The sequence below is a fragment of the Girardinichthys multiradiatus genome, chromosome 6, assembly GCF_021462225.1.
Source record: "Girardinichthys multiradiatus isolate DD_20200921_A chromosome 6, DD_fGirMul_XY1, whole genome shotgun sequence".
Taxonomy (NCBI): Eukaryota; Metazoa; Chordata; class Actinopteri; order Cyprinodontiformes; family Goodeidae; genus Girardinichthys; species Girardinichthys multiradiatus.
The window spans coordinates 44,349,040-44,366,238 of NC_061799.1; the positions used below are offsets into that span (position 1 = coordinate 44,349,040).

At 43.7% G+C, this 17,199-nt stretch overlaps 1 protein-coding gene across 4 annotated transcripts; it reads left to right on the forward strand.

Moving 5' to 3' along the window:
* The first annotated feature begins 267 nt into the window (after positions 1-267).
* Positions 268-15,100, forward strand: LOC124870222 (zinc transporter ZIP6-like). Of its 4 annotated transcripts, none has more exons than XM_047368775.1 (12): positions 268-432; positions 2,180-2,378; positions 3,527-4,058; positions 4,774-4,930; positions 6,257-6,340; positions 6,734-6,903; positions 8,888-9,082; positions 9,363-9,447; positions 9,565-9,954; positions 10,084-10,164; positions 12,479-12,669; positions 13,009-15,100. In XM_047368775.1, exons 2-12 carry the CDS (start codon positions 2,185-2,187, stop codon positions 13,159-13,161), a joined length of 2,232 nt encoding a protein of 743 aa, XP_047224731.1. In that variant the 5' UTR covers positions 268-432; positions 2,180-2,184; the 3' UTR covers positions 13,162-15,100. The 4 variants fall into 4 exon arrangements, with proteins under 4 accessions (XP_047224731.1, XP_047224729.1, XP_047224732.1 ...); XM_047368773.1 differs by having other exon boundaries at positions 271-432; positions 2,183-2,378; XM_047368776.1 differs by lacking the exon at positions 268-432 and adding an exon at positions 553-833.
* Positions 15,101-17,199: the final 2,099 nt, after the last annotated feature.

A 17,199-nucleotide genomic window follows, 5' to 3' on the forward strand; every position in this document is an offset into this window, starting at 1 on the left:
TTTCAACGTTGCTTCTGGTTATTTGTTTAATAATTATATATGCAATTTTCAAATCTAAAATAAATCAGCCTGATAATTGTTACTATTTTGCAGAATGAATTATTTTTTATATTAACATTTTTCTTTTCAGTAAGGTCTAGATATTCTGTTGCTTTAAAACAGCAGATTTTGCCACCTTGGTACAAATAAAAATGTTCTTCTCTCCTTTAGTTGGTTTATTTGACAGGTATCCCATCCATCCCCATCCAGAATGTTTCTGGATGGGGATGATGAGATTTGCATCTTCCTCAGACTCATCCATCCCTGGGGGAAGCCCAGATTTCCGACAGGGCGTGAAGGCGCCACAGTGCTCATTCAATACTGACCGAAGCGGAGGACCAGAAGACACCGAGCAGAACCTGGGAGGACCATAAAGGACCCTGTTCCCCCGCTGTAAGTCGGTTTCGTATATTTAATTGTCGGTTTAGTTGAGTTTTCTGCCGCCTGGAGCTCCTGCTGCTCCGCTGCGGTCCTCTCCGCACAGCGGGGGCAGCATTCAGCGGCACAGTTTCCGGGTTTTACCGCCTTTGTGCACACGGCACCGGACTGGTGCGGAGCGCACAAAAACAACGTGTTTCTGTTTACCTCTGGGTTGTGAGTGGGTCTGGAGTGGAAAACGGACGTGTGTGGCCGCTGTACACGGTGTTCATTAAAGTTTTATGGTTAGATTTGACCGGCAGACAGAGGTCCGGACTGGGCGGGAGCATGAGGCCTGATTCCGGGCCGCAGCCACCTGGAACATCCCGTCTGTCAGCATCCACCGAGCTATGAAACCATTTTCGGGCTGATAACAAGTAGGATAACCCAGTTAACATACAGTTTATCTCAACCAATGATAGATATTTACCTCTATTTCCTCTAATAATTAGTACAATCACGCTGATTTTGCTCTAAAGTAATAATCTGACATGGTTTTCTCTTTCTGAAATCTAAGCCGAACTCTGTTCTGAAAAGCAAACATTTAAATATTTCTTTGCCACGGTGATGAAGAGCAGTATGATTTTATGCCACGATATTTATTAGAAGCTCTTCTTTAATTCGGCTTATCTTCCAGCAAACCATAAACCCGATATTTTCCTGATCTCATCTGTCTTTTTATTAACTCCACAGTGAGTTTAAGGGATGTTCAGAACATCCTTTAACAGGATTTCTAGAATAATTGGTGTTTTTAGAGTAATCTGCTTCCATAATTACCCTGACATGTGGCTCCTATTGTTTAAAAGTGACTGTTTATAACAGCCAGATCTGCAGCTGCTGTTGGATCAGATTATAACCGTTTTTAATTCAGTTTCCTTCCCTCAGCAGGCCAAATCTTTTTTCCTTAGTAAGTGTTTAGGTGAGTTGACAAAATATAAAATACTGGACGTATTGCACATAAGTAAAAGACCAAGTAGTTCAGAAGAGTTCCCCTTTGAGCCCAGTCAGCACGCTGTTTCACTTCCTTCCTCTGAAAACTGGTTTTAAAGGTTAGAGATGATAAATGTGGGGATTTCTGCTCTGATGTGTGAAGGAAAACTGAGTCTGGTTCATATGAGGAGGTTGATGTCACCACTTGTTACATTTAGCAGATGCTGGAATCACTTAGCAGGTATCTGATTCACCAGAACAGTGTAGTTCACTTCCTTTTGGCTGGTTAGTCTGCAGAACCGCTCTTGTTTCTACACTCCTCAACAGAACCACAGCGGGTCCTGTTTTCCTTACCGGTCTGTGGCAGGTTTCCTCTAAACTAAAGCAGGATTTCTGGAGCTTTGTCGAAACCTTTCAAGACGTTCCTGAATTTTTTTATTTTTCTCACTTTTCTCTGCGCCTTCTGCAGGTCTTTAAGGTTTTCTTTGAACTTTGTCCGCTTATTTTACTCAGACCGACTTGCAGGTGCTGTTCATCTTCTGGGTAAAGGTTTGCGGCCATCTGCTTTCATGCATACTCTGCACAGCATGATGTCAGGTACAAAGACAGGACTGAAACCCAAAGTCCAAAGAAAAATTGTGAGAGGTCTCCTGAAAGAAAGGAAAAAAATGTTTGAAAAGATTTCAGAAAAGTCTGGCTGCTTGGCAGGAGAAGAGAAACATGGAGGCATCTGTACTGCTGCTCACCACAGTTTTCTGTACTCTGATAATTCAGACATGATGTTTTGTCTCAGCAGAGATGATGAACGAGCAGATGAGTGCAGCCATCCTGGCTGTGATGCTTTTGTTCACTGCGAGCGGCGTTTTGGCAGCTTCAGACTGCTCCCCATCCACCACGGAGGCTCCCGGCGGCTCCCGGTTCCTGTCGGCTGTGGTTGACTCTCAGAGAGCCGAGCAGAGCAGGAGGGAACACCTGGAGGCGCTGTTCCACAGGTGAGGTTGCTGGGTAAAGTGCTTGTATCGTTGTTGGCTGCTGCCGATGTAAACAGTCGTACTAAAAGTCTGTCTTTTAACGCTCAGTAATACAGAAACGAAGCCGGAGAAGAATTGGGTCATTATAGCTCCACAGGCTGTAAAGTTTTCTAAAAGCTGTAATAAACCAGGTTCGTTGTTTCGCCACGCTGACACAGGCTTCACTGTTTTATTGAGGTCTTATGTGAGAGAACAGCACAAGTAACACGTGATTGTTTGGTGGAAGAAGACTGATCCATGGTTCTGAAATGTGTGGCGGGCTTCATGTGGAATGGAAAGTCCAGCTGGTCTCTCCAGATACTGAGCCTGGTAAACTGGACCCATTCCTTTCCGCCGTCGCCACATGCTCGCTCAGAACGAGGGATCGCTGCGAAGGTATTGGGTCTGCTGGGCTTCCTTACACAGATGACCTTCGACCCATTAGCACTATAAAGCGAATTATACAGTCTTGTATTACATTTAGGTTCAGATTGGACCGGATTTTTGGGTCCAGTCTGTCCATATAAATGGATTTATGTGTATAATTGGAAATAAATTGGACCTGTAAAGCGCCTTGGATGGTGATTATTGTCAATTAGTTCTGCATAAATAAACCGAATTAAATGAAATTACACACAGATAGACTCTTGTCTTTTCTTCTGGGGTATCAGAGTAGAGGGGGCTGAATACACTCTTCTGATTCTGTTAGTGGACTAAACTGAGGCCATGTATCGGTTTCCTTTCACATCACATGATGCGCCTCTTTGTGTTGGTCTGTTGAACAACGAATTCAACTGTAGTCCGATGGATCTAAGGTCAAGGTCAACTTTATTTACAAGGACATTTCAAAGAATGGAAATACTGTGAAAAAGTTTAATATTTCAGTTCAGAAACAAATCATTAAAATGACAAGAAATAAATATTGTATCAGTCTCAGAAGAATGCGGCGGATTTAAAGCAACAAAGTGGTGCCAAAGTGATACAGAACTCATCAGAGCTGGTTCAGATCCATTATTTAATCATAGTAACCCATGAGGTTAGAGCTCCTGGTGAAACCCGGTCACCTTCGTTAAGTTGGTTCTCCACATTCTCTTCGAGCTGTAACCGCCATGTTTTATTGGTCCAAACAGGTACGGAGAAAACGGAACCATCTCTCTGGATGGTCTGAAGCGTCTGATGCGGAGCGTCGGTCTCGGTCGGATCAGGAATATCATGGTGAAGCACCGGGAACAAGCAGGCCACCACCATGATCATCATCACCAACATGGTCACCACCACTATCACCACCATGTCCACAGGAACCGGACTGCAAATCAGAACAGAACTGAGGAATCGGACAGTCACCTCGACCTGCACCAGATGAAACCCAACATCTCAGCACCGGCAGGTCAGGATGTCAGAACCACATCGGGGAAAGGCGCCGGTTTGTTGGTGAAAACACAAAAGAGAAGCTTGGATGGAGCGGGTCCATCTGGAGAAGGAACCGCCACGGCCGTTAAAGAGAGGCCAGCACAGACGGCTGCAGAAAATCACCATCATGGTCATGACCACGATCACCATCACGACCACCATCACGGTCATGGTCATGACCACGATCACCATCACGACCATGATGACCAGGATCAGGATCATCTGCAGAACCGCAGCCTGGACACTGAAGAGGTGCGACTCCTGATGCTGTAGATGTTATTCATGAAACAGGAAGTGATTTAAAAGGAGCAGCTTGTCTATAGATGCACCCATCAGGCTTTTAGCGGCCGATTCTGTTTCCTTTGAGGTCTGACCTGTTAAATTACAATTTTTAATTGATTTTCTAAAGGAAAATAATAAATTCAACAAGGAAACATAACAATTATGACCCTTAAAGGTAAGACTGTCCTGCAGGTAGCAGAGCAGAGCTGCTAGTTGAATCCAACTGAAAATTTAAGAAATCAGGAGTTTTTCTCCATTCCTGCATCACAGCCTGTCCCCCTGAACTTCATCTGATTGTCACTAAAATTAAAACGGATAATTAATCAGACCAACCAGGCTGCTTCCTGATGCGTTTATGGACTGTAAATGTTTGGAGATCAAAGTTTGAATTCATTACATGAATTTATTTTTTAATTTCAGTGCCGATCACACTGTTGGATTTATTGGTACATCACTCATTTTGTCTCCTGTTGACTAAATGTTGAAATAAAGCTGAGAAGCTGCAACAGATTTTTGAATTTGATGACCTGCAGCTGCTGAAAAATCCAAAGACAAAAAGCATTTAGTGACGGTTTAGCTGATTAATTAATTGGATGAAAGTTGAGATGTTTTAAACTCAGGTTTTCATTTGGATGAACCCAGATTAGGTCAGATGTTTTAAAAGTTTCGCTATTTTCTCCTGCAGTGTTTGAACGCCTCTGGTCTCCTCTTCTCACACGGGATGTCACAAGACGGGGTCGTCGCCCTCGGAGACTTCGTCTACCTGTGCCCCGCCCTCCTCAACCAGATCGACAGTGGGGCGTGTCTCCTGCATGGAGACGCCTCCCGCTATGAGGACAGAGGTAGGAGCGTCAGACACTTCCTGTTAAACCTGGCTGATGTTAAATGGAGGTGAGGGTACAGCTGAGACAGGTCACAGTGAGAGGTGTGTTGTCCACCTGTACAGCAAGCTTTTCACGACTGTTTTTACCGTAAACACCTTGTGTTTGTGGAGTGATCCGGATTAACAGGTTCTAATCAGAGACTTCATCATAATTGGTTAAACAGGTTTAGTTTCTCTTCTGGTTCGGTTTGAGGCAGGAAGCAGCGCTCTCTGTAGTTCAGATAACTGCAGATTAGCTTCTTCTGAGTGTTTTTATAAACACAGCAGGTCCAAAGAAACCCTAAAAAGTTAAATTTGTTCATCCAGCGTCAAATATCTACGTAATTGTTCAAGAAAAATTCGTATCCAGAGACGGATGATTGTCACTCAGAATCAGTTTTATTTTAATCTTGCAAGAGAGAAGGATTTTACAGCATTGGAGAAGTTCTCAGTAGTGCTGCCAAATCATTCTGACCAGACAAAGCAAAGGTTCTCCTAGAAGCTACAACAGTTTTCAAGCTGACTTTCATGAGACCTGTTGTCCCAGACATAATCTTAACAGCGTGGCGTACATATTATCTCACACAGCTGCAAGGCTGAGAAACCATTACTCTAAGACTAAATAAGAGAAGAATGGATCAACACTGAGGGGTTCTAAGACTTTTGTCAGTTCCTGTAGAGAATCAAGGAGCAAATCAAGCAAGGAACTAAAATGTTCTATAACATAATCCATAGAAACAGTCAAGCTAATAAAAGGAGGGAAGATGGAGGGAGATGCAGCAGGAGGCGTGGAGGCTGATGGCATCAGACCGATGGAGCTGAAGGTGCTCCTGTTGGTCACCAGACTTCCTTGTCTTAACACGTTTAGGCTGGATGTGACGCAGCTGTGGCTACAAGGTAGCTCAGCACTGTCAGTGGGTGGATGAATGGGTGGATGAATGGGTGGATGAATGGGTGGATGACTGGTTGTAGCGTGAAGCGCTTTGGGGTCTCTGGGGACTTAAAAAGCGCTAAACAAATACAGGCTATTTACCATTTACTAATAAGTTAGTTGGTAATTCGTTTAAACATGTTAGGTTTCACATTTTGAATTAAATTACTAAAATAAAATATTTTCATTCATTGAGACGAACCTGTATTGATTGGCGGGAGTTTTAACATCAGCCACAAACTGAGCAAAGTTCTGCATTAGTGCTTAAAAATAAAGTCTTTACAGAAGAGCTGCTCGCCGTCGGGTCCAGTCTAAACCTGAACCAGATCATAGCAGCTAAGTTGTCTGATGCAACGTATTTCTCTGTGTTTTCAGGGCATAAACATTCTCACAGTCACCATGGAGACCATAACCACAGCGAGCACGGCGGCGGAGAAACCACCAAGCACATCACGGCAGGTAAGACCAGTTCCGACTGAGGCTTTAAGGGAAACGGGTCGGCTTAGTGATGGAGCAGAAAAATGCTTGGAACTGATTCTTTCCTCTTTAACGGGTCAGATTTCCTCGCCGTCTCCGGCTGCGTTAAACAGACTCACAGCAAAGAGGAGAAAACTCAGCAGTTCTTCAGGTTTTACATTTCTAGACTGTCTCTAATAATTCTACATTTATGTAATAATTGTATAATTTAATAATTTAATAAAAAACAACTTTTAAGGCTTTTTAGTTTTGTTACCTTTCAAAGATTCCAACCAGTTTTCCCAACCTTTGCCTGAACTAAACGTTTTGGTTTGAACTTCAGCTAACGGCTGATCGTCACGGTTTGAGTTTCTGCCATACGTTGGTTTGTTGCAGCGTGGGTCGGCGGCTTCCTCGCCATCACCATCATCAGTATGCTCTCCCTGCTCGGCGTCGTCCTCATCCCGCTCATGAACAAAGTCTTCTTCAAGTTCCTCCTCAGCTTCCTGGTGGCGCTGGCTGTGGGAACGCTGAGCGGCGACGCCTTCCTGCACCTCATACCTCACGTGAGTCCATGTGGAGGAAGGTGACCACTTCTCGTACACTAGAGTTGGTGCTGTCATTTTAAAGAAATTAAAGAATTAAACTCTCAGATTTATTTACAACCTTAATGGACGGTAACATAAAATCTGTGACATTGGTGGAGAGATGGATTAATAAGAGAATAATGTTCTTATAAGATGAAAGTCTAGCTGTTGTAAATTAAACCATTTGTCTTTCTCCAAATTTTAGAATAAAAGTTCAGAATCAAATTTTTTTCAGCGTTTCTACCTGTAGAACTTTTATCACTGTCAGTAACCAGCTACCTCGGCGTGGCTTATGGTGTACCGCAAGGATGAGTCATTGGTCCCGTCTTTTTGAATTCTACATTTTGATCAGAATAATCTGACCCTTTGTTTATTTTTCAAAAAATAAAGATACATTCACTACTCACTAAAAGTCATTGATGTTCAGCTTTTGAGTGAAATTTCAGCATGAACCTAAAATACTCTAAAGCTTTTCCAGGTGAACTTAATGGGATGACCTCTGAACCTTTGAACGCACATGTCCAAATGTTCAGCGTTTCAGTACTTGTCCCTAACAGGGAGCTTAACAGCAAAGTTCACAACAGGTGTTTGGTCACATTTTGACGACACCTAACAGCTGATCAACAGTAGCCATTTCGAGGCTTCAAACAGGAAGTTCTCAGACTGAAGTGGCCAATGAGCTTAGAGAGTCACAGAGTGCCGTCAGCAGGTTGCGACAAAGATACAGAGACTGGAAGAGTCACAGAAATTGATCTACGTGATGGACAACCTGCATTTCCACTGGATGGGTGACCAGTGACCTCACTGTGGTTTTCTGATGAAAATCAATTCCCTTTGAGCAGAAGTGATGATCCAACAATGTTGATGGCATCAAGGAGAGCGGTATGCATCAGCCACTGTTGGTCAATACAGAACCACCCTACACTCTGTATAGTGACTAGCCCATACTACCTGAATTATATTAATCCAGTCATTGTGACCCTGCATGACCAAAACAGGGCTAGTTTCATCTTCATGGATAACAATGCTCCAGCTCCTTGAGGTCCCATCTTTAGGGAACAGCTACTAGAGACTCAGGTACCTCGAATGGAGTGACCTGCAGCTTCTCCAGACCTGAATCCCACAGAAAACCCATTGGATCAGCCGAGTCGCCGTCTAGAGGCTCGTAACTATGTACCACAGAACCTCAGTGACCTGAGGAATGAATGGGATGCCATGCCTCAGAAGATAATAAGTGGACTTCTGAACAGCCCGAGAAGTTGTTGTCGAGCTGTAGTTGATGCTGAAGGTCACATGACACGTTATTTAGACATTGACATATAATGTTGTGGTAAATCCACCACTGTTGTTGGCTTTTGTTTCAATAAATTGTTGGAGATGTGGAAATCACCACTGCATGCTTCTGCTTAAATGTTTCCTCATATAATATCACTATAATGAGAGCCAGGTATCCCTAACTTCCTGTGAGTAATGGAGCCTCACTGATCTAACAGCTCTCCTTCCTCACGTAATATTTGACAAAGCCTTAAATTGGTTTGTCCTCCAGGCTCAGTTCTTGGCTGGGGACCGCAGCAGTCCAGGTGTCTAACCTCAGTTTCAAACCAAGGTCACATTTAAAGATCTTTAAACATGCAGAGAAACTCGTACAGGACAGGAATAAATCCTACATCTAAAAAACGTGTCAAGTTTTACATCACTTAAATTTCCACCTGCTGTGCTTGCATGATAATGTACACTTAGTGGTTTCAGCCACACACCTTTAACCATGTGGCGCTGCAGAGAAAACCTGATTGTTTGGTACATCAGACACCATCAGTTAGTTGATTCGAGACAGTTTTTCTTTCCACTAATTTAACTCCATGTACCAACATCAGTGGAGATGCTACAGATACTAAAACAGGACGGGGCCTCCAGACGTGGAGCAGCTGCAGTGTATCAAAGTTCTTCTTTTTCCTCTCTTCAGTCTCAGGGAAGCCATCAGCACCATCACCATGAGGAGCCTGGTGTGGACCTCGAAGAACATCACCTCCATGAAGGAAATGGGGAAAACCTGGATGGCATGTGGAAAGGCCTGACCGCTCTGGGAGGAGTCTACTTCATGTTCCTGATTGAACACTTCCTGACGCTGGGAAAAATGTACAAAGACAAGAAACAGAAGGTTAGAAACTCGCCTGAGATCTTTTTCATCAATGCTCACTCTGGTGTGATAAAGGGCTGATAACTGACGGTGAACTCCTGGGTCGTCCCGCATGCAGAAGGGTTGCACAATATGTAGCTGATTATATCCTAACCACGCCTCTCCGCTCTCTATGCCAGTAAAATATCTGCTGATGATTATTTTGATGCAGTTTTAGGAAGATGACACTAAAAGACTTTCCAGCAGATGGCGCCAGATGCACCTTTATTAATAAAACAGATGATCTTTGGTGTCCATACAGATCCAGAAGAAATGGGACCAGAACGTTAAGTCAGATCCAGAGAAGCAGCCCGCTCTGGAGGAGAGCGAGGTGAAGCCAAGTGAAGGTGAGGCGACATCCAGGAGAAAAACAGCATCTGAGTTGATATTAAAACATCAATACTGAGCTTGGTGCAGGAGACATTTCAGTCTGTTTGGTCTGGATGTGTGTTTTCTATGCGCAGACGTGGAGACTAACGGCGCCAGCACGTTTGTCGACCACTCCAGCAGCGTGGCGGAGGAGGAGCAGGTGATGTTGACGCCGCAGGTCTCCATTGTCTCGCCAGAGAGCTATGGCCAACCTTCAGGTGGCGCCGCAGGGTACTTAGCGGAGGACTGCGAGAACAAATGCCACTCCCACTTCCATGACACGGTGGGCCAGGCCGACAGCATGCATCACCATCACCATGACTACCACCACATCCTGCATCACCACCACTCCCAGAACCACCACCCGCACAGCCACTCCCACTCGTACTCGGAGCAGCACTTCCAGCAGGCCGGAGTGGCCACGCTCGCTTGGATGGTCATCATGGGTGACGGGCTGCACAACTTCAGCGACGGCCTCGCCATCGGTGAGCTGCTTTCTGCTCAGGCTGAAAAATCTCAAAATGACTCAGGAAGTCGGAGGGAATCACAGCTGAAAACCTGTTTTTGTGCGACCTTTGGACCTTTGTCTCTAATGTCTCCGTGTCTTTCTGCAGGAGCTGCCTTCACTGAGAGTCTGTCCAGTGGACTCAGTACGTCTGTGGCCGTTTTCTGCCATGAGTTGCCTCATGAGTTGGGTAAGACCTCCAGTCCTGCTGCTCGTTGGAAGGAGAGGCAGCACCATCACACAAAGCTCCTGCTGCTACTGTTTGCTCCAGTTCCAGTGGTGCAGTCAGACGTTGTACATCACTTTGAATCCAACTCGGTTCTATCTCAGTTCCCCGGCTTACAAATAACATCTCTAGACAGGCAGACAGTATATGTTGGTATACTTGGGTTCCTCGAACAGTTTTACCTTAATCAGAAAAACGTACTTTAGTTTAAGGAACTGAACACCACCACTCAGGTGAAGGTGCACCGTTACTACGGAAAACGTTTCTAACAATCTGAAAAGGTTCTGTTTCTTTTTATAAATTCATTAACGTTATCAGTTTAATGTCAGCATAAATGTTGACATCGTTAGTAGAAGTACATGTAGTGTAATCTTTCTCTCCACTGCACTGTTTAACATGCCTGTCAGTGATATATCAGGAAAGTATTCACAGCGCTTTCATTTTTTCACTTTCTTTTATGTTGCAGCTTTTTCCAAAGTTATTTTTTCCCATCAAAACTACACAAATCCCCCGTATAATGAAGACAAAAAATGGTTCTAATATTTCTAAACTTAAAGATTTAAGAGATCATTTGGACATAAGTGTTCACACCTTTTGCTCAATACTTTGTTGATGCACTTTTTGGCGGCAATTACAGCTTAGGGTCGTCTTGAATATGGCGCCACAAGCTCGACACGCCGATCTTTGGCCCATTTGGCCCTTTCATCTTAGCAGAACCTCTCAAGATCCACCAGGTTGGATGGGAAACATTTGTGCAGCCGTTTTCAGATCTTCCCAGAGATGTTCCATTGGGCTCAGGTCTGGCTCTGACTGGGCCGCTCCAGGACCGGGTTAGGGTTAGTCCTGGCATTCTGAAACCAGACCTGTGAGATCTTGTATGGATGCTTTGGGTCGTTGTCCAGCTGAAGATGAACCGTCGCCCCAGTTTGAGGGCCAGAGCGCTCTGGAGAAGGTTTTCATCCAGGATGTTTCTGCATTGCTGCATTATTTGTCCTTCTGTTCCGATTAGTCTTCCAGTTCCTGCCATTGAAAAGCATCCCCACAGCATGACGCTACCACCACCATGCTTCACTGTGAGGGTAAGAACCACCTGGTTTTCTGACCAGATACAGGCCTGATTGGTGGATTATTACAGAGATGGTTGTCCTGGATAGTTCTCCTTTCACCTCAGATCAGTGCTGGAGCTCTAACAGCGTGACCATCAGGTTCTTGGTCACCTCCATCACTGAAAGCCCTTCTCCCCCCAATTCAGTGTAGACGGTCGGCTTCTCTAGGAAGAAGTCCTGAAGGTGATGATGGAGGCCTCTCAGATATTTCTGTACCTTTCCTCAGATTTGTGCCTTGTGACAATCCTGTCTACAGACTACTACAGACGTTTCCTTCGTCTTCCTGTGTGGTTTGTGCTTTGACTGTCACCTCTGGGGTCTTAGAGACAGGTGTGCGCCTTTCCAAATCCCGCCCAGTCAAACTGAGTTTAACACAGATGGTTTCCAGTTAAGCTGCAGAAACATCTCGAGGACGATCAGCGGAAACAGGATGAACCTGAGTTTTAAGCCTCGGTGCAAAGGTTGTGAATACTTATGTACATGTGTTTTCTTAGTTTTTTATTTAGAAAATAATTGCAGAAATGAAAAGCAATCAGGTTGTCATTATGGGATGTTTTTAGTTGAGTTTTTAATGAAAAAATTCGATGAATCTATTTTGAACTTTTGAAACAACGACACAAAAATGTCTCCAGTGTTGGGGTCGGGTTTATCTGCAGCATTCAGACTAAAATATTTTATTTAGATTTAAGGATGTTTGAAGGTGTAATGAAAACATTATTTTCATCATGGGACAAGAAGTGGAGCTGGTAGAGGAGTTTAAACCCTTTGGTGTCGATCTGGACGGCAGACTGAACACTGATGGTCATCCCATTGAAACCAGTTGGAGCAGTTTTCTGTAATACCTCTCTGCAGGCGTAGCGTCTAGTTTCCAGGTGTTACCTTGAGTTTTACCCTGATGCTGTGCTAAACTGAAGCCTTTCATTGCTTCGGATCATTTATTAAATCCAGACTCGGTTTGGCGGAGAGGGGGAAACAGCAGCAGAAATATTGCTTGAAGACAAACTCATCTCTGAGTTTTAGACTCCATCTGATGATTTAAAGTGACGTAGAACAAACTGAAGGAGTGGTTAACCTAATTTTGCTGTGATATTTTTCACAGACTCTCCTGAAAGTGTTGCTATGTGACAGTTTCTGTCTTAGGTCACGTCTGATGATCTGTGTTCGGTCTCCAGGTGACTTTGCGGTGCTCTTGAAGGCGGGCATGACGGTGCGTCAGGCCATCCTTTACAACGTGCTGTCGGCCATGATGGCCTACCTCGGCATGGTGACGGGCATTTTGATCGGACACTACGCTGAAAACATCTGCATGTGGATCTTCGCCCTCACGGCCGGGCTCTTCATGTACGTGGCTCTCGTGGACATGGTGAGTTCGACCCTCTGGACGGAACCGACGGAGCAGAGAAGCTGTTGGGTCAGCGTCTGCTCAGCCTGGTTAATGACACACATTCAGCTGCTTCTCATAAACTCAACCAACCTGCCTGAGGCTGCCCTCTGGTGGCAAATGCTGTTAAAAAACTAGATTTTTAGTCTGAGCTCATGAGTCTAGTCTTCTAAAGGCTGCAGGACAGGAGCTCTCCAGGAACCAGACTTGGACCTCTGCCCGATTAATCACATTACATCATTTCTTCCCTTTGAATGCAATATAACTGGCACCTAATGTCCATGATTTATTTCCTGTCTGTTTTTTGAACCTCTGCTTCAGGTGCCAGAGATGCTGCACAACGACGCCGGGGACAACGGCTTCAGCCACTGTGGCTTCTTCCTCCTGCAGAACGCCGGCATCCTGCTGGGCTTCTGCATCATGCTGCTCATCGCTATGTTCGAGCATAAAATCCAGCTGGATCTGGGATACTGAGCGGGAAACCGTTTGTATATGTCGTTTACATCCTCCAGTCGTCATTGTGTTTTAGTTTACATTTTCACATCGTTTAGTTTAAAAATAGCTGCATGAACCCTGAAGGAATCTTTGATGCTGTTGATGGAGCTTCTCAGTTTGGTTCAGATGTTGCAGCTGGAGATGAGTTGAGGAGGTGCCGTTCCTTTCTCCAAATGGAGATTGAACCTCAGCTCCAGAGTCTGGGAGTTTTTTCTGGGTCAACTTTTACTGTGAACCCGGTTCTTTTAACGATACCCTCTGACCTTCATCTTCTGAGTCAATTAGTTTAGTTTTATATAGAAATATTTTTTTACGTTTTGCTGAGTCAAACCTGATCAGTGTTACAACGATACAACTTTCTACATCACAGTTCCTCACAAATGTTGTTCTGTGTAAAATGTGAGGGGAGCTGCTGAGGAAGGTGGTTAATAATGAGTCGGGTCATGATTCGGTGCTGAAGGACAGGCAGAGTTTAGGTTAACTTGTTCTGATTCTTTTAGATTTCTGGTCAATCATTTTTACAAAAAAACTGTTTATTTTCTCTAGCAGAGTTCTGCAGTGAATTTAAAGCGTAACTCGGTGTTTCTGTTCATGTTGAATCTTCGTTTCTCAGCACTCCGACCAGAACCAAAGTTAAACAGGAGTGTGTTTATAACACAGCTGCTCCTCTGAGGTGTTAATAGGACGGTGTGGAGCCGAGCAGAAACGAGCTGCAGGGTTCATCAGGTTCTGAAGCGTCGAAGATGCTTGCAGCTCAGAAAGTGATTCACATAAAACTGAAGAGAATTAAAGTGACAGAACTGCTAACTCATACGAGCCACAGAATCAACATCCAGGGTTTGTTTCAGCTCGCTGGAAGTTCTTCAGAGTCTGAAGGATAAAGAAACGGCCAGACTGCTTTTAAAGCTCCGCTTTATTAAAGTTGTTTCTGTAAGACGTCAGAAACATGAAACAAGCTCATGTTCCAGGAAGTGTCCTGAGTTCATGCCTCATCATGGAGGTTGACTCCCAGGTTGTTACAGTATGAGCTTGTCTAGATATGGTGCAGCTGCTTTTATTTTGAAGGAAAGATGCTGATTTGGGTTTAAATGTTCAGCCTTATGTTCTGATTCCTGTTGTTTGTATTTATGGGTGAAAGTTTAAAGCCAGTTTGATTCTGTTGTATAATTTATAGTTTTGCATATTTAAAAGAACTTAAAAAGATGAGTGCTATGAGTGTACGGTTCACTAATATTGGTCAGAAATGCAGGGTTGAGTCGTATGTTTGATTTATGAAGTCCTTCCTGGTTGGTTGGTTTCATTTCGCCAATTAAACAAACGGCATCAATCACTGATCGCTCTGGGACATACCCAGACTCTAACCAGAATGACCTTTTATTATGAACTGCTGACCCAACAGCTGCTCTGTTCTCATTGGCTGATTTTGATTCCCTGAGCAGGACTGAAATAACCCAATGAAGACCAATCAGAACCGTCTTTTTCTCGGTAAGCAGAATGCACCTTAAGTCCGTAGTCTTCATCAGAGGATCGTTTAAAACTGTTTCATGTTTCAGACACATCCAGACCAGAAAAGTTCAGCCATGATCTGAAGAGTTTCTTTGTTCTGTGGTTTCAGACTGAAGAAGGCGGCTCATAGAAATAAAAGTAGAAACGGATCCCGCTGATTCAGGCGGACTGATCTGATGTTTAGGTCAAAGTTTACTCGCAGGTTGCTCACACCGCGACACTTGAACTTCACTGTGGATCCAACATGTACAACATGAAACTGTAAATACTTGCATGTAACGTTATGTACACACATTTGTGATGTTTCTGTAAAGTCTCCATTAAGTTTCCACCTGATCTGGTTCTGAAATCTGGGAGAAGTGATTCAAAGGCTTGGAAAACGTTGGAATAATAAAATCCATTAAACATGGCATCTCATGTTTCAGTTTTTCTTTTATGAAGGTAACCTCAGCTGGATTTGCAGTTTTAGGTTTTGATTTGCAGTTTTTCTGTCCAGTTTAAAGGGAGGATTGGTCTTCTGGGTGGATGTTCAGGGTGGTGTCCTGCTGGAAGGTGAACTTCACCCCAGTCTTGGGTCTTCTGCAGCTTCTAGGATTGTCCTGGATTTACCTCCTTCCATCTTCCCCATAAACTCTGTTCAGCTTCCCTGTCATTGCTGAAGAAGAAGCACCCAACCCCCAGCATGATGTTGCTGTTAGTTTCCTCCACTCAAGTCAAGTCTAGAACCCAGCGACCTTGGTGGCCTGGCACCCGCATAAGCGCCCATGGCAGCAAGACTGCCCCTGCAGGAGAGACCATCACCCCACCACCCCAGGTGAGGAGTGGGCACCAACTCACCTGCTAATCTAGCCCTAAGCAGGTTAAAAGTTAAGAAAACCCAACAGAGCCCAGTTTGGTCCTGGTGGCAGGCAGCGGGCCCATCATATCCCTGATGGCACCCACACAGAAAACACCACACCACTGTACTGGTGGACTGCTCCTTCCAGTCGCTGGTTTTTACACATCCTGTCATGTGTGCTTTCTGTTCAAAATAAAAATTCAATTCAGTTTTATTTATATAGCGCCAAATCACAACATGTCGTCTCAAGGCTCTTCACAACAGTCAGGTTCAGTTTTTTATTCAAATTGGTTAAAAAGTTTTTCTGTCTAAGGAAACCCAGCAGATTGCATCCAGTCAGTGACTTGCAGCATTCACTCCTCCTGGATGAGCATGTAGAGACAGTGGACAGTCACTGGTGTTGACTTTGCAGCAATCCCTCATACTGAGCATGCATGTAGCGACAGTGGAGAGGAAAAACTCCCTTTTAACAGGAAGAAACCTCCAGCAGAACCAGAACCAGGCTCAGTGTGAGCGGCCATCTGCCACGACTGACTGGGGGTTTGAGAGAACAGAGCAAAGACACAAAGAAAACAAAGAAGCACTGATCCAGGAGTACTTTCTATGGGAAGGAAAAGTAAATGTTAATGGATGTAGCTCCTTTAGTCACAAAGTTAAATCACAAATTTAATGAGAACCGGGATCCTTCCCTGAAAGATTTTAGAAATGTTTAACGTCTGCTGCATTATAATCTAATCTTTGGCAAAAATTGCCCACATTTAATAAGTGTTTTTTGTTGTTGTTAAAAATCCAATAAAGCAGCAGCTGTTAATTTGGCATAAGTTTATTTAAATAAACATTCATCTGTCGTTCCTTTATTACATGACCAGTGCTTTTATCAGCCTTGCTATGAGAATTAAGGTGACAACAAAGACCAGAAAAATAAAGTTAACTTTAAAATGTTCTGTTTTATAACCCCCTTAAAAAATAAAACGTTAACAGAACATTTTTAGTTGGGCCAGATTTGTGTCTCGATGCTCCTGGTTCTCCAATAAAATTATATGGAAATTAATTAGAAATTCATTTCTTCCAGGTAAATGGTTTCACTTATCATTAACAATTATACCGTCTACACTCAGGTTTTAAACAGAGGACTTTAAAGCAAAGGAGGCTAAATGCATTCAGTATTGAAACATTTATTTTTTCAGTACAACACTTAATCACACAGGCAAACAGTATTTTCTCAAAGATTTTTCATATAAGGGACATTTTACAGATATTTTAATGCAGATGTTTGCAAGGTTTATTTCTTCCTTAAAATGAAATTACAACAAAAATCTGCGAAATGAAGCGCACCATTAAGAGCTGACAGTTCAATCCTTTCTACCTGACAGAAGACCTGGTTAAAGGGCCTGGATTAAGTGCCCAGATGCAGCCTGACAGGAAACCAGTACCAACTAAATGAAATCAGATATCAGGCTAAAGAAGCGATTAAGAAAAAGAAGAAACAACTGAACCCAAAATAATCGAAGCAAAGCAGATAAAATACGACAGTAAACAATAAGCATCAAACCCAGTCTTATAGGCCCAAACACATTAAATACACTTCTACTAACCCAACTACATAAAGCCAGCAGTCAGAAATTTACAACAGATCAATGGCTTGAATTCCTGCCTTGAAAGTGTTTGAAATA

Bases quoted from the DNA above. Each gene is read 5' to 3' on its own strand.
- LOC124870222 (XM_047368775.1), top strand. From the start codon at position 2,185: ATGATGAACGAGCAGATGAGTGCAGCCATCCTGGCTGTGATGCTTTTG. The intron at 6,341-6,733 runs GTAAGACCAGTT...GGTTTGTTGCAG, and splicing joins CACCAAGCACATCACGGCAG to CGTGGGTCGGCGGCTTCCTC. The intron at 12,670-13,008 runs GTGAGTTCGACC...CCTCTGCTTCAG, and splicing joins ACGTGGCTCTCGTGGACATG to GTGCCAGAGATGCTGCACAA.